Here is a 15,403-nt window from a genome sequence, read left to right as displayed (position 1 = left end):
TTTTTTCTCATGTCTTCTCCCTCAGAAGTGCTCCAACAAAACGCCACGGCCGGAGTCAATCTCAAGGCCGTCTCCGTCACCGGCGGCGAGCAGTTTTCAGACAACTTCTTCAACAAGCTGCTGTCACCGCTGCTCTCCTCTGCCGACCTCACCGTCGGCCAGCTCAACAGCAGGTGTCAGTCGGCCCTCGGAAACCTCGCGTTCACAGGCTGTTTCGACAGTGTCGCGGCCAAAGTGGAGCCCGCCGCGCAGGATCCGCACAGCCCGCTTTGTGTGACGGCGAAATTCGACCTTATTCCCGCCAAATTGGCCCACACCACCGTCGGCAGTGTCTACACCCCAGAGGGCAACCAATTGATGCTCAATTACATCAACAACAACACGTTTGGCAACGCGGAGCTACTACAGGTGTCGTCGCTGGCCGGACTCGTGCCAGAATCGCCTGTGCGGCTGCTCAACGTGCTGTACAAGGCTCCCATGGTGGACACGTCGCTGAAACTGTTTGCGGACGGGTTTGTGTCGAATGCAAACGACGCACGCTTCCAGTCGGAGCAGCAATGGGTCGGCTCGGGAACGCTGGGCGTGGAGAAACTGAAGCTGTTCAGGAACTTTACCGCTGCCTTCTCGGCAGCCATCTCGCTCGTCAAGAGAACGACGCTGCGCGTCAGCGACGGTGCCAGCGACGAGATCAAAACCTACGCGGGCGACCATTTCAAAGAGTCGGTGCTGCTTTCCGTCGCATGCGATAGGCTCACATACCTGCCGGCGTCCAAAAACGCACTTCCCCTTAACGGGTTCCACTGGAGCCTGAGAAACGAGCTCACGGGGCTTTCCAACACCAGCCCAGAAAAATTCGTCAAGTTCGAGTCGTCGCTGCAGCTCATCAAGTCGGTCTTCAGAAACAGCCTCACGCTGGACTGCCAGCTCGCGGCAGGCCACATCGTCAACCTTAGCGGCTCCAAAACCATCCATTACCACGACAAGTTCTATCTCGACGTGCTGGGCTCCAAAACGCTCGGCTACCCAAGTCTCAGCGAGACCCGGTTTGGCGGCACCTCCTATGTCAGTGGAAACCTGAGACTGCTCTCCAGACTGCTTTTTGTCGACCCTGCCTACCCGCTGCGTGTGTACGTCGGCCTCAACGGCGGCCAGGTGGCCTCCGACCCGGCACAGCTGCTCAGCTGGCGCTCGGGCGCAGCGTTGGGCCTCACCTACAAAGTCGGCTCTGTGGCCCACTGCAACGTCTACTACGAGCTGCCGATCGCCGGCCGCGGCCGCTCCGGCCTCGGCTTCAATGTGGCTCTCTACGGCGACTACTAGCGCTCAAAACATTCGGGTCTAGATTCTCTAGCATACTATAGACAAGACAATTGTAGAATTACTTCTCCTCCCCTTCCCGCTCCTCTTTCTCGGCCAGATACTTGTCGAAAGCGTCGTTCTTGTTGGAGAACGGCCGTTTGCCCAGCAGCCGGATCATGTCCTCTCTGGTGATCACCTCTTTCGACAGCAGCTCCTCGGCAACAAGTGCCACCTCCTTGGATTTTTCCATCAACAAACCCTTGCACCGCTGGTAGCATTCGTCCACAATGCGGTGGATCTCGGAGTCGATCAGGCTCGAGGTCTTGTCGCTGAACGGTTTCGTCATGTCGTTGCCGCGGTCCACGTTGTAGTTCACAAGCCCCACCTTCGGCGACATGCCGCACTCCAGCACCATCTTCTGCGCTAGATTCGTCACCTTTTCGAAATCGTCCGAGCCGCCGCTCGTGACAGAGTTGAAGTGCAGCTCCTCCGACACACGCCCGCCCAACGTCATTGTCATGCGGTCCAGCAGTTTTCTCGTGCTGTACAGATAAATGTCTGGCGGCAGATACTGCGCATAGCCCAGGGCCCCCTGGCCACGCGGCACAATCGACACCTTGAGCAGCGGGTCGGCGTTCTCCAAGAACCAGCCACAGATGGCGTGTCCGGCCTCGTGGTACGCAACAATGCGCTTCTCGTCCGGTGACAGCAGCTTGCTTTTCTTCTCCAGCCCAGCAATCACACGCTCAATCGCCTGCTCGAAGTCGTGCAGGTCGACAAACTCCTCGTTGTGCCTGGCCGCGATCAGAGCGGCCTCGTTGCAGCAGTTGGCAATGTCTGCGCCGGAAAAGCCGGGCGTCATCGTCGCAAGCCTGCCCTTGAGATCGTCCAGGTCGGCCCCTTCCTTCAGCTTGATGTTGCGCAGGTGCACGTCGAAAATGGCCTTTCTGCCCTCCAGCTCCGGGTTGTCTAGATATATCTTCCTGTCAAACCGGCCCGGTCTGAGCAATGCCTGGTCCAAAACATCGGCACGGTTCGTGCCCGCAAGCACCACCACGTAGTCAGATGTGGTGAAACCGTCCATCTCGACGAGCAGTTGGTTCAAGGTGTTTTCTCTCTCGTCGTTGCTGCCGGCAGTACGGCCTTTTGACCGCGACTTGCCGATCGCATCGATCTCGTCCACAAAGATAATCGACGGCGCGTTTTCGCGCGCCGTCTTGAAGAGCTCGCGCACCCGCGACGCCCCGACTCCAACAAACATCTCCACAAACTCAGACCCAGAAACGCTGTAGAACGGCACGCCCGCCTCACCGGCCGTCGCCTTCGCCAGCATCGTCTTTCCCGTTCCCGGAGGGCCTGTCAGAATGGCTCCCCGCGGGATCTTGGCGCCCAAACGCTCGTACTTTTCTGGATTTTTCAGAAACTTGACAAACTCCATGATCTCCTCCTTGGCCTCGTCACAACCAGCAACGTCGTCAAACTTGATCTTGACGCTTTTCTCCGCATTAAACCGCTTGAAACGGTTGCCTGCAGCGCCAAATAAGCCACCCCCAATGCCCGGAGCGCTGTTGAGCATCTTTTTCGACGACCAGATGATGAACGCAAACAACAGCACCGTCGGCAGGATATTGTACAGCGCCTTGAACACAGACGCGTTCTGCACATATATCACTGGCAGCCGCAACTCCTCGGGAACATTGTTCTCCTCTTGCGCCTGCTTCAGCTTCTCCTCAAACACCTGCACAGAGCCGATTGTGAAGTAATACTCGGTGCGCGAGTCGTGCACCGGCTGGCTCCGACCCAACTCGTTCATCACCACCCGCACAAGGTTGTTGTTGACCACCACCAGCTTCTCCACGTAACCTTTGTCCAGCAGCGATGTGCGGAACTCCTGCCACGTGATCTCGTGCTCGTGCGACTCCAGGGAAAAAAGATAGTACATCAACAGTCCCGTCGAAATCCAAAACAACAGCACGTCGGGCCTCAATCCGGGCCCCATTGGACCCATAGGCCCTGTAGGATTTCCACCCACGCCTGAACCGTCGCCCTTGCCGGCGCCTCTCGTAGGCGAACTGAACTTGCTGCCAAACAACCCGTCCTTGTCTTCCCGCTCGTTGAACCGCTCCTGCTTTTCAGTATGGTAATCCAGCAGCGACTTGTGGAACTTGTGCACGTTCTCCATCTTCTCACCCGCACGAGTGGCCATCTCGTCTGTCAGAATCGTGTTGATCATTTTTGTCGAGGACGGCGAAATAAGTCCACCAATCTCGTACTTGTCGAACAGCTGTCTGATTTTCTCCCTCTGTTCCTCCTCGCTCAAATCCTTTTTGTACCAAATTTTCTTCAAATCGATCAACAGCTCTTCGGCCTCCTCGTCAGTCAATTCACGATCGCCGTCGCTGTTGAATTTCTTCGATGAGTTGAAACGAACACCACCAGACCTGAGAAACCGCCCAGAGGGCCCAACAGTGCTCGGAACCTTGAAATTGGCTAAATCCGCAGTCGGGGACACCTTATTGGACACCGTCCGGGATACCTGCCTGTTCAGCAGTAAACGGGCCCCACAGCGCAAAAAAGAGACGTTCCGGCTCGGAAACGCCCGGCACATTCGTGTAACAGACATAAACCTAAATATCAGCGGCTAGCGTATCAAAAATGCGGTCGTATTGCCAGCTAACCCGTCTATGTCTAGATTCGCCACTCTTGAAAAACTACAATTTTACTGAAAATAACACAGATTAATTCTTCAGGTGGTCGTGCATGTATCAATCTCGGATGGCCTAGACTGTAGAAACGATCTCCGAAGCGTGTTTGAGCACCTCCACCATCTTCTTGCACTCCTTTCTTCTTGCAACAGTGATCTCGTTCTCCTTCACAAGCGATTCCAGGTCCTTGTTACCGTACAGTTTCTCCAAAAGCACCTTCTGGATGTCGTTCTTGGACTGCTGGATCAGCTTGAGCATCACGGCCTTTGGGACAATGTCAGCCACCGTCCGCTTGACAATGTTGAAGTACGAATGTATAAGCAACTTTATCACCTCTGTCTCCTGGGTCTCTCTATCAGTCATCTGGCCCGTGGCCTTCAGCACGCTTGGAGGAGCCTCCATGGCAGCCAACCGTTTTTTATTCTTGGACGAGAAGAAGCCACCAAAGAACGACGAGGACTTGTTCTCCTCGTCGTTGACGGATGAGGCCGAGTGTGCTGGAGCAGGTAGCGGCTTTCCTGTCTTTGGATCAACCTGGACAGGCGTAGGATGCAATTTCTCTTGGACCATGGCAAGCGCCTGAGACCCCTTGAGCAGGTCAGGGTGCGCTGTATTAATGTACGTCTGTTCGGCCTTAATAATATCCTCAACAAACGCGTTTGTCGGCAGCACAGACTCCCGTAGGTACTGGATGAAAATCTGGGAGATCTGTTCTTTCAAGCCGGGATATCTTGCGTACTCTGGCTGCGCAAGAATCTGCGACAAAATACGCACCAGCTCGTCAAACACAAGCGTAATGCATCTGAGTGAAGGGTCCTGAAATCTGTGGATCTGCTGTTTCACAAGCACCTCAAAAGCCTGTGTGCCCACAAACAACGACGGAGCAGAACCTGACGAGTTGTACATGATGGTTCTGATGTCTGCGTCTTTGATCTGGTCAAATGGGTCAAGAGCATACACTCCGTTCTTGAAGATCTCGTGGAACACGAAGCTGATTCTGGCTCCTCCGCTCAGCTCGTTGGACGAGATGTCCTTGGTTTGTCCGTCCAGGATTCCCGTGTAGTCGTTGCAGAAGTCGGTGATCACGCTTAAAACGATCGAGCTTGGTGACTCGGCCATCTCCGGACCAAGGGCAGAAAGCTCCTGCTGATACTTCTTCAACGCTGTCTCGATTCTGGCCTTGATCTCAGGAAGTGTGGTTCTAATGTGGTTCAGCAGGATCGCATTCAGCTTCTTGGCCAGGTAAGGAGTACCGCAATAGTGAGCCTTGCTACTATACGAAGGATGATTCTCGAAGAATCGTCTCTCGTCGTTCAGGGCCTCTCTGATGGTCTTGCGACTCTCAATGTCCTTCTGGCCCCTGTTAATCACAGGAACGTATCCGGATCGCAGCGGGATCACTCGGCCGGCAAGAATGTCAATCACATCGGTTCCCTGGTCCATCAGGTCGACCTTCGTCAGCACACCGATGGTTCTGAGTCCCTCGGGGTCGACCTCTCTGGCCAGCTTCAACCCGTCACTATTCGCCAGGTCCTGGTTGGCAGCATTGACAGCCAAGATGATGGCGTTCGGCTTCGATATAAACTTCATGATCATGTCTCTGATCTGTTTCTCGATATCCTTTGGCTGGTCGCCCACAGGCACTTTCGTGAGTCCCGGCAAGTCGACCAGGGTCAGCGTCAGCACGTGTGGCGAATAGATCCGCAGATTGATGGGCACAGAGCTGATTCCGGCATTTTTGCCCGTCTTGGCCTCCGTCTCCCTCACGATCTCATCCCTGATATCGTCGAAATTGTAGAACTTCTTGCCCGGCAGGTGCAGAAACTCTCCCCATTCTTCAGCGTTGTTCTCTGTCTTGTTTCCCTGCGCGTCTGTGGTCTGGATGTCAATCAGATCGCTTGCAGCACTCTTGCTGTTGCTGCGCCGGTTGATCAGTTGCAAAATCAGCGGCCGTCTAGTCACAATGCCCGTTCCTCTAGGAAGGAACTCGCGGCCAACAATGTTCTCCAACACAGAGCTCTTTCCCGACGATTGGGACCCGACAACGGTTATCTGCGGCAGATCAACCGGCGAGGTCGAGCCGGAGCCAAGAGGCGCGAGAGCGTCCTGGAGCTTGTTGATAGTTTGGATTAATGTTTCATCCATAGTGGCAATAACAGCGAAGCGAAATAATAAAATATAAATAACAAACTTTGTTACCCGGCGGGACTCGAATTTTGTCCCACCAGCCACAAACTGTAGGCACGTTCCACAGCGTTCCATGAAGGGGAGGAGGGAAAGCACCGCCTCAGCGACTGGAGGGGGTGTGGCTGGTCCTGCTGCTAAGTCCAGAAAACAACTTGGCACAAGTCGAGACTACTGCCGCTGCTCGCAGCCCGGACCTCGCGTCCGCTCCGATAGCAGTTTCCCATCGCGGTATCTTGACTATGTCCTTCTCTACAGGTTCCGTATTGGTGAAAAAGCAAATCTTTATTGGGACGCATGATTATGCGTACAGATAAGAATTCTTATCTTTGACGTTGAAATTCGACATCTTCCAGAAGGAAATAAATAAAAGTGCCCTTTCCTTCTTCTTTCGCCATGTCAGTTTACGAGGCTGCAAAGCTGGCAAACACGCTAGGATTCGCCCTCATGCCGGTGGCCACCATGCCGACGGTCGGCTCCACGGCGAGTTTAGTGCCAATCCTGGGCACCGTGCTGGACATGGCGAACTGCGTGTTGTCGTCGGCATGGCAGCCAGACCTGAAAATGGCTCTTTCTCTGGTGCTCCGTGCGTTTCTGGACGCCTATCTGCTGTTCCTGTGGATCCAACAGTCACGGATAAACAGCCCAATATCTGCCGCTAGACCCGGCTCTCTGCCCCGTCAAAACCGCTTCTTTTTCACGCCCAGCTCAATTCCCGCAAACAGGACAGAGACAATAGACCATCTGCCACTGTGCAACAACGACAGCAACCTTGTGATATCGGGAAGTTACCCTCCGAAACACAAACCGCAAACAGCGCCTGTCCTGGCCGCGCTTCTGGCCGTGTCGCCTGTGCCGTCAAACGCAAGCCCACTATCTTACAGCCTGCAAAACTCGCCGCCCATACCTGCCGGAACACCCGCGCAGATCGGCATGGTGCTCGTGGTGGCCACCAAGCTAGCAGAGTGCTACAGCACGTACTTCTGTGGCAGGAAACCGTACCAGAATGTCGGAGAGACGGTAGCTGTGCTCGTTGTTATGACAACACATTGGGGGTTTGGTTATTTATTCGATTCTGTCGCACTGCTTGCTGTGGTGCAGGCCCTCAACATTGTCGCCGTTCTGGGGTTGTTTTTCGTACCAAAACAGAATCACGGCGCCCTGGCCAAGGCCCAATACGGATCGTTGGACATGTCCGACTCACACGCAGGTCTGTACGACTCTTTCGGCATCTCCTCCGTTGACAAAGACCAAACGGTGCACACGGTTGAGCAGCTCTGAAAAATCGCCAAAACCATGCACAGCCAGGATGTTTATTTTGGTGTTCGATGGAAAAAAATTTAGTTAGGTCTTGACGTTGACATGTTGAGTGTGTTTGAATATCCAAAGTTGCTTGCGCAGCTCGAGGTGAGTAGAATATGTGCACAGTAACAAACTAACGCCAGAAAATCGTGGTATACGTGGAGGGCGAGTTAGGCTCGGAAAACGCAGCAGTGCAAAACTTCCGAGCCGAGGCCTCGAGGTTCGCCGAGCTTTACGGCCGCACAAACGATTTGCGCATCCTGGCGGCTGTTCCGAAGTCACACGATCAGTCTGTTGACCCCAAGATCGCCGAGCTGTGCGAGTTGGACCAACTGCAAACCAGAAACGACTCCATGCGCTTCATGCTCAAGCTCGAGGTCGTCAAGAGAGAAATAGTAAAGCTAGTTGGAGGAGACTGCGACTTGATTGGCGCCTTCAAGAATGTTTGGCGACAGCTCGGTAAATAGACTTCTAATCTTTGAGAATATCCTTAATTGACCAATCTGAGTTGTCCAAAGGACACGAGTTTCTTTTCTGGATCCATGTATCGATGCAGTGAAGGTGGAACGAGTGGTTGCACACTCCCACAGCGCGCGGACACTTTGTGTGGGTTGCTGTTCTCGAGTTTGCGCCAAAGTTCGGGTTATTGCCGCAGTCGATACACGGTTCCATCAGGTGGTTTCTACAGATAGCACAAGTCTCGTTGTTCTGATCCCAGGTCCAGAAGGCCACTGCGGTCCACTTTTTGACCTCAAAGCGCTTTTTCTTGGCTTGTTGAGGCGCTGGCGCAGGCAAATCAATATCCATTTGGTCGGCAATTTTCACGAAGGCGAACGGTTTGAAAGAAAATTAAACAAATAAAAAAAATCACCAAATTTAAGTTTCTCCATGTCCGATTTGATATCCTCTCTTTATCCGCCGCCTCCGCCGTACGTTCGCTTTTTCACTGCCGAGAATGTGCAGCGTGCGGCTGAATTGCGCAGACAACACGGCCCGGATGCAGAGAAGCTGCTTTCGGAGACCAAAGATCTGCGGTTTCTTGTTCCTCCTCTGCCCCCTAACAAGCCGCAGTACCGCTCTTTTGGAGATATCTGGAACTTTGAGGACAAGTTCATTACGCTGGAGGAGTCGGGAATCCAGCAGTTATATGAAGAGGCCGAGAATGTCGAAGAGGAGACGTTCACGGTGGAACGTATCGAGGAACTCAAGAAAATGACAAAGTCGCTGTTGCTAAACTTTCTGGAATTTACGGGTCTGCTGGCCAAGAACCCGGCTTTGGCACACGTGAAAATTGAGCAGATCCGTGTGATTTTGATTAACTTGCACCATCTGCTCAACAGTTACCGTCTGCACCAGTCGCGCGAGGGACTGATTCTCAAGATGGAGGAGAAAATCAGAAATGACAGAGAGACGATCCAGAAAATCGAAAACACGTGTTTGCAAGTGGAGGAGCGCATCCGGTCGCTTGTTTGGCGCGAGAAGGACGTGGAATTCGAGCAGACTGACAATTCGCAGACCTCAGAGCCAAGCCGAGAGCAGATAGTCGAGAGCGTAAGACAGAGCGTTTTAGAAGGGGTCTAATTACTATCTACTACTATACATATATACAGGGTTCATTCAGAAACTCCCACGACGTCAATCCACTTGACAAGGCCGCCACGCAGACACAGACGACGTAAATGGTTTCTTTCTTCTTCGCCAATGTCGAGAACCGGTGACAAAATGATCATTTTATTTTTCACCTCTTTTTCGTCCTCCACAAGGCCAAATTGGTTCTGCTCAATCAATCCAGTCTCGTTGCGGAACCTGCCAGAAAGACTGACAAACGATTTTGTGTCGCGAAGCGCGTCTAGGCCCAGAACAATTATAGTGTCCAGAGACTTGAACGTCAGGCCTTCGACCGTGCTGACGTTGGCCACCAGCAGCAGTTCTTTTGCAGCCGTGCCAAGTTCTTGGCCATGATACACCTCGGCATTCTTCCCAAGCTTTGTGAGCAGACCTTGTACCTTCATCACACTGGTTTCGTCAGAAACTATCACCAAGACAGGTTTCTGGAAATTTTGTTTCTGCTTCTTCAGCAGCTTGACCAGTCCGGAAACAAGCACCGCCAGCTCGCCCTCGCGAACCTGCTTATCCATTAGGCTGCGTTTACGTTTCCAGTACTTCACGTAAGCCGTCTCTCCGTCGGCCTGCTGCTCCCAATCTTGGCGGTCGCCATAATTAGGAGCTTTCATGTTCACCAGATTTGTGCGAACTTTTTTGGATTTGCTCATGTTTGGCCGCACAAGAACGCACCCTACTCCGACGTTCTTGGGCACAACACAAGTGTCTGCCATGTTTCCCCTGGAGAAATTGCCCATTTCGTGGAATTTGCTCCAGTCAAACCATTGTGTGCTTTCCTGCAACTCGTCCAAAAACAACCGCGGAGTGGGCGGCGTGGTGGTGAACAGCAGCTGCGGATGCGGCTCGTTGTGAAAACGTCGGTAGTCTTGGAGTTTGAGCACGTAATCTAGCAGCTTCACGATAGGCGTTTTGCGTTGGTCGTCGATCGGCGCGCCGACGTCCATCATATGGTCAATGTCGTCCACTCCAATGTATGCGAGACTGTTCACCTTCATGAAATACATGCCTCGAGTGGCCAGCAAATCCAGCAGACGCTGGGGCGTGGACACAAGGACGTGGGGGCACGGAGTTTCCATAAGGTCCTTGATCTGCTGCTCTTCTGTTTGTTGGTCTGCACGATACAGAAACTGTGCCATCGTCTGAATATTGGGTAGGCTTTGTGGTTTGACCCGACGGATGCTCTGATACACTTTTTCCGCATACTTTTGCATTTGAGCTGCCTGCAACCCGGAGTTCACCAACACAAGTGAGTTTATTCCCTCTCCGCGAGCCGGAGCACGGCGAAGAAAGAGACCGTGCGTGAATAATGCTGTGCTTCTGCCTGTTCCCGGCTCGCCTACCGCCACTGTGCTCACGTATCCGCTTGCCAGCGCAAAGATCCGCTTCTGGAATTCTGTTGCCGTAGTGATGCCGGTCGATCTCTCGATAGCCTTTGCAACTAATACATTGGAATAGAAGTCTTTGAACGTGAGGTTTTCCTTGGTGAGATCCACGCGAATGCGCTCCTCAATCGGCGTGTTGATGCGCACGTTGTAGCTCTCGATTTTGCGCAGGTTTTTCTGCAGCTGTTCCTGAAATCGCGAGTCCAGCACTCCAGACAGCTGCGAGAGCTGGTGGTAGTACGAGTTTCGCCATTTTTTGTCGTTCACGATCTCGGGGTCATTTTCGATCGCTTCCAGCAGCTCCTCGTCGCTCATAGACGGAGGTTCCGGTATCCTGCCCTGCGGCAGTCTCGTCTTGGTGGCCAAACGTCTGGCGAAAATCCACCTTCGTAGCATAAAAAAATAATTTTTTTCACTTTTATTTATTTTATTTATTTCTAATTCATGTGGAACATTTGCAGAATCGCCAGAACGGCAGCCGTGGGATCCAGGATCCTGAGGTTGTGGACTCCTCCAATTTCCAGGCTGCCGTGTCCGCAGCCGGCCGTCAGATCAGCCAACGTCTTTTCCGTGCGCCCGCACTCGTCGGCTGTCAAGATGGAGAAACCGATGCTGATGCTGGCTTTCACCTGCAAAAAGTGCCATGAGAGGTCGTCCCATATTATCTCCAAGCAGGCCTACACCTCGGGAACCGTGTTGGTACAGTGTCCGGGCTGCAAGAATAGACATCTAATTGCAGATCATCTAAAGGTAAGTTTTCCATAGTACTGAGAACTAACTTGAGATCTTTTCTGACCATCGCATAAACATAGAAGACATCCTGGCATTGAAAGGTGAGAGCGTCACTGTGACACCTGAAGACCTTGCGTTTGAGGATATCCCCGAAAAGCTGCGCGATCTGATTGGCCACCACGCCAAAGATGCCCCACAGAAGTCAGAGCCAGGCACGCCGCTGCTGAAGGAGTGAGCGGACGGTTGGCTGTCATCCAGTCGTCTGCGGGTTTCTGCCTCGCCCTGTATATATTTAACCCGGCTCTGTGGCTTATCTAATTCTGCCGCCATATTTCTGACACCCGCTGGACCAAAAAACTCTTCAACCTTTGCTATTATGAAGAGTGGGATTATAGATAAAATGGCCGGCCTGGTGGCGCTGATTCCCTGGAAGCGCGTCTCCGAGTCCGTGCTCAACATCTTCCCCAACGACAGCCTGCAATACATATGGATTTTTTCTCACTTTGTCACGTTTCTGGGTGCGGTGATGCACTTTTGCAGATTCCTCAGTCCAGCCTCCCTGATCTTTGCGTCTGTGCCCTGGTATAATCTCTCCCTTGCGGGCTCGATCTGTACCTACTCACTAGTTGTGTACAGGAGACACATTCTGGACCCGGAGCTGATGGTGGCTGCTCCCTCGGGCTCGGTCAAGTCTCACCAGATGGACTACCATACAGTTCCGCTGGCCGAGATTCTCAAGTCTGAAAATACACATCTGCTGGTTTATGCGTGTCTGTGGCTCACAACGCCAACCAATGTGCTCAAGATCTTTCCTTTTGCCGCATACTCGCTGCTCAACCTCACCAATTACTGCATCATCGAGTCGTTTCCCAAACACCCGTTGTCGCTCGCAATTACGCCGCTGGTCACCTATATTGAGTATCCGCTGCTGTTGTTTGCTGCGCACGTGGACCTGGCGGTTATTGGGCTTCTGTGCAAGGAGGCCAATAACCTGGGCTCTTTGTACGTGCTGATATTTTATATTTTTGTATGGGGGCTGCGGGTCGAGTATTCTGACGCCAGTCGGCTCGCAGTGTCGAACTTGCTGCGGTTTCTCGACAAGGCGTTCAACGAGGACGTTTTGCCACACGCCGTGCACAAAACATGGGTGCTGACCAGGACAAAGTTCACGCTCATGCTATCGATCACCGACTACGACACGATCGCCGCCGAGTCCGAACTTAGAGAATCTGCCTCATTCAGAAAGGAGAGGAGTCCTGTGAGAGAAAAGCCAAAGAGACGCAAGAAGAAGATCCACAGCGCGTGCTCGTGACAAGCCGTTTTGTAGTGCCAAATTATTGCTACCATTTTTTTTATTTTTTAAATTATTTTCACGGTGTCTCCGTGCTACCACTTTCCAGCTCATTCTCTATTTATTTTTCATTTCATCTCTCAACTCCTGCAACCTCGCATACTCTGCAGTGTCCTCCCAAACCTTGCCCTTCGACAGCAGTGACCGCACTGTCGACCGCGCCTTGAATCGCCAGTCCTTGCAGACCACATCGCCGGCATTGTGTTTCCCCGGCAGCTCGCCAAAATTCTCATACGCAGACACCAAATCCTCGCACGCCGTCACCGCCTCGCGCCACGCGTCCTCATCGACCTCGAGCTCGGGCCGACTGATCGCCGCCCGGTACGCTTTCTCGTAGTCCTCGAGCGCCAGCCAAGGCTTCTTGCGCCACAAGTCAACCTTAGCCACAATGCGCCACACGCGAGCACTGTAGTTGACTACGGCCGGCACCTCCTGACACAGGAACTTGACACAAGTTCTTTCGAAATACGTCTGTCGCGCCTCCTCGTCATACGGTTCAGAAACAAGTAGGCCGGCCAGTTTCTCCAAAATCGGGATATCCAACGAGCCGTCGCCGTCATGCTTCCGGGTGTCCAGCAAAGTACGCGAGGCAAGAAGCACGTCGTCCCAACGGCCCAGCTTCGCTGCCACAATCAGGTAGTTCTCCCAGATCTTCCACGAAGCCTTTTCCGTGTCGCCAGAGCTGACTGCACGCTGCAACGCCGTGAAAGCTTCCTTCAGCTTGTCCAGCCGCAACAGTGCCGACGCCAGATTAGACCACGAGTACTGACTGCTGTCGTCCAGCGCAACACACCGCGTGAACGCCTCTGCGGCCAGCTCATAGTTCTCCGTCTCCAGGCCCAGACACCCGTAGAAATACCAATTGTCGAAATTGAGCGGGTTCGCACGCACACAGTCGTATTGGTGGCCGATCGCCGCGGCGTAGTCACGTGACCCGTCGGGGAGGCGGTAGCAGTACTTTGCGAGCGACCGTTTTGCGTTGGCGTAGCGGCCAAGCTGCCACGCTTTTTCCCACAGCGCCGGGTCCTGGCGCACGTCGCCGAGCACGCACAGGGCGCGCGCGTCGTCGGGCGATTCGGCAAGTTGTCGTAGAACCAACTCCTCGGCCTTGCTCTCGTTTCCTATCGAGCCGTAGCACAGCGCAGCGTCTGTCCAGAGCTGCAGTCTTTCGTAGATCTCCAGCGCAGATTTGACGGACCCCAGTTCAATGAGCTTTTCTGCCAGTCTGGAATCCAGCGACCACTTGGGGCTCAGCGACAAAGCATAGATGTACTGAGATCTCACGGCATTTATTAGTGTAGTATCATCTTGGAGATCTGAAGCTGTGAAAAATTCTGGAAACTGCTCCTCTTCCTTGGTTTTCGGGAACAGTCGTGCGGTCTGCTCCGCATGCACGCCGAGCTCCTCAACAAGCGAATACAGCTGCAAAACTCCTCTTTCGACCGTTTTTGGCCTGGTGGTTTCGAGCAGAGACCGCTGCCAGAGAGCGTTGCTAAAAACGAGCCAGTTAACGCTTCCCGGCGGTGAAAACAGCACTCTTTCCACGAGGGCCCGCAGCTCCTCGCCCACTAGTGCGTTATTGGCCGGGGTATTTGCACGGATGGTCTCCAGACGCAGTAAAAGCTGCACGCTGTCGAGATCGGCGAGCGGAGGCTGGCTATTTGGGTCCAGCGACCTCAGTGGTGCAGGGATGTCTTCTTCTTTGACCGCGATCGGGAGCAGCTTTGTTTCCTGGTCTTCGGTAGACTCGTAATTCGGGAAGTCGACCTTGACTCGTTTTTCGTCGCCAAACTCATTGAAAGCCTGATCGTCTCCTAGATTTTCGTACTGCAAACGCTCCAGAAATAGGTCATCGTTTAGAGCCACTTCCTGCGGATTGTGTCTGTTTTCCGAGCCACAGCGCAATAGCGTGTCCTGCGAACGAGCCAGAACAGCCAGTGCTGCAAATGCCTTCTCCTGGAATTTGGTCCGCTTCGCCTTGCAGCCTGTGAGCACAAATTGCAATCCCGAAGCAGATTTCGCCTTGGCCAGGCTTTCTGCAGCCTGGGTCTCTGATCCTGCACTCAGCGCAGCTCTGGCCAGCTCCAGGTGGTATAAAACTAGAATGTACTGGTTTGTGGCACTACTGGCATTTGTATCGTCCATCAGAGCGGCCACCAAAGAAGGACAAAGCAACGAGCACGTCAGTGTAAAGAGCACCGGATTTGGGTCGTGGAACAGCGACTGCTGGACCTGTAGGGCTCTTGCGCGCCACCAGCACAGAGCCGCTTGGAGATAGTTTTCCTTAGTGAGTTCTGGGATGTTTGATTGGCTGATGGCAGCTTCTGGCTCGATAGACTGATTTGCTCCAACAAGACTGATTGGGCAGCGTTGCAATTTCTCAAATAGACGGAGCGATAGAATAAGAAGCATGGGCCACTCCACCAGTTTGTTGGTCCTTTGACCGGACAGAGACAGAAGCGACAAAACTGCTGGATTGGAGGTTGTGAGTTTAACGAGAAAGCCCAGCTCGCTTACCAGAGGCAGTCTAGGACCTGTAAAGTTGGTCTGGACGAACGCCTGGAGCAGCAAAATGGCCGATACATACGATAGGTCTTCAGAGATGCCTATCATTTTATCTGTAATGAGATCAACGACGTTTTTCAGCTGCTGGTCCCCCAAATTCCCTATATCGCATAGCTCAAGAATACTTCGCTCATGAAATATCTGGCGCAATTCGGAGCCGGCGAGCTTGGCATACTGGCCATTGATCAGCAGTTTAATAGCCCGTTCCTCGGAGGCTCCGCTCAAAAATTCCTTTTTCAGACAGAGCAGAGCGACCTGAG

General features: G+C 53.2%; 11 protein-coding genes across 11 annotated transcripts; 6 read left to right on the top strand and 5 right to left on the bottom strand.

The window, feature by feature from the left end:
- Positions 1 to 9: 9 nt before the first annotated feature.
- OGAPODRAFT_92037 (uncharacterized protein) lies at positions 10 to 8,295 on the top strand (the record flags this gene model as incomplete). Its single annotated transcript, XM_018357089.1, has 1 exon — positions 10 to 8,295. The coding sequence occupies one exon, from the start codon at positions 10 to 12 to the stop codon at positions 1,318 to 1,320; it is 1,311 nt and encodes a 436-aa protein (XP_018213232.1). The 3' UTR covers positions 1,321 to 8,295.
- Positions 55 to 3,996, bottom strand: OGAPODRAFT_15275 (uncharacterized protein). Its single transcript, XM_018353616.1, has one exon. The coding sequence runs from the start codon at positions 3,905 to 3,907 to the stop codon at positions 1,379 to 1,381; it is 2,529 nt and encodes an 842-aa protein (XP_018213235.1). The 5' UTR covers positions 3,908 to 3,996; the 3' UTR covers positions 55 to 1,378.
- OGAPODRAFT_22788 (uncharacterized protein) lies at positions 4,080 to 6,149 on the bottom strand (the record flags this gene model as incomplete). Its single annotated transcript, XM_018355225.1, has 1 exon — positions 4,080 to 6,149. The coding sequence occupies one exon, from the start codon at positions 6,147 to 6,149 to the stop codon at positions 4,080 to 4,082; it is 2,070 nt and encodes a 689-aa protein (XP_018213234.1).
- OGAPODRAFT_15273 (uncharacterized protein) lies at positions 6,162 to 8,295 on the top strand. Its single transcript, XM_018353615.1, has one exon. The coding sequence runs from the start codon at positions 6,585 to 6,587 to the stop codon at positions 7,467 to 7,469; it is 885 nt and encodes a 294-aa protein (XP_018213231.1). The 5' UTR covers positions 6,162 to 6,584; the 3' UTR covers positions 7,470 to 8,295.
- On the top strand, positions 7,551 to 7,957 carry OGAPODRAFT_6196 (uncharacterized protein; the record flags this gene model as incomplete). Its single annotated transcript, XM_018355789.1, has 2 exons — positions 7,551 to 7,595; positions 7,634 to 7,957. The coding sequence occupies 2 exons, from the start codon at positions 7,551 to 7,553 to the stop codon at positions 7,955 to 7,957; spliced, it is 369 nt and encodes a 122-aa protein (XP_018213233.1).
- OGAPODRAFT_22786 (uncharacterized protein) lies at positions 7,962 to 8,297 on the bottom strand (the record flags this gene model as incomplete). Its single annotated transcript, XM_018355224.1, has 1 exon — positions 7,962 to 8,297. One exon carries the CDS (start codon positions 8,295 to 8,297, stop codon positions 7,962 to 7,964), a length of 336 nt encoding a protein of 111 aa, XP_018213230.1.
- A 93-nt stretch (positions 8,298 to 8,390) lies between these two features.
- OGAPODRAFT_41341 (uncharacterized protein) lies at positions 8,391 to 8,957 on the top strand (the record flags this gene model as incomplete). Its single annotated transcript, XM_018355414.1, has 1 exon — positions 8,391 to 8,957. A coding segment is annotated over one exon (567 nt), but the record flags the coding sequence as incomplete, so codon positions are not given.
- A 146-nt stretch (positions 8,958 to 9,103) lies between these two features.
- OGAPODRAFT_92031 (uncharacterized protein) lies at positions 9,104 to 10,891 on the bottom strand (the record flags this gene model as incomplete). The annotated part of the gene is made up of 1 exon (XM_018357088.1): positions 9,104 to 10,891. One exon carries the CDS (start codon positions 10,889 to 10,891, stop codon positions 9,104 to 9,106), a length of 1,788 nt encoding a protein of 595 aa, XP_018213228.1.
- A 54-nt stretch (positions 10,892 to 10,945) lies between these two features.
- On the top strand, positions 10,946 to 12,566 carry OGAPODRAFT_15271 (uncharacterized protein). The gene has a single exon (XM_018353614.1). It carries the CDS (start codon positions 11,628 to 11,630, stop codon positions 12,537 to 12,539), a length of 912 nt encoding a protein of 303 aa, XP_018213226.1. The 5' UTR covers positions 10,946 to 11,627; the 3' UTR covers positions 12,540 to 12,566.
- OGAPODRAFT_40444 (uncharacterized protein) lies at positions 11,075 to 11,417 on the top strand (the record flags this gene model as incomplete). Its single annotated transcript, XM_018355392.1, has 2 exons — positions 11,075 to 11,245; positions 11,280 to 11,417. Coding segments are annotated over 2 exons (309 nt in total), but the record flags the coding sequence as incomplete, so codon positions are not given.
- A 38-nt stretch (positions 12,567 to 12,604) lies between the features above and the next one.
- Positions 12,605 to 15,403, bottom strand: OGAPODRAFT_96861 (uncharacterized protein). The gene has a single exon (XM_018357918.1). The coding sequence runs from the start codon at positions 15,189 to 15,191 to the stop codon at positions 12,636 to 12,638; it is 2,556 nt and encodes an 851-aa protein (XP_018213225.1). The 5' UTR covers positions 15,192 to 15,403; the 3' UTR covers positions 12,605 to 12,635.

This window comes from Ogataea polymorpha (genome assembly GCF_001664045.1).
Source record: "Ogataea polymorpha strain NCYC 495 leu1.1 chromosome Unknown OGAPOscaffold_1, whole genome shotgun sequence".
NCBI lineage: Eukaryota > Fungi > Ascomycota > Pichiomycetes > Pichiales > Pichiaceae > Ogataea > Ogataea polymorpha.
Note: the sequence above shows the minus strand (reverse complement) of the source record. Positions and strands in the feature narration are given on the sequence as shown.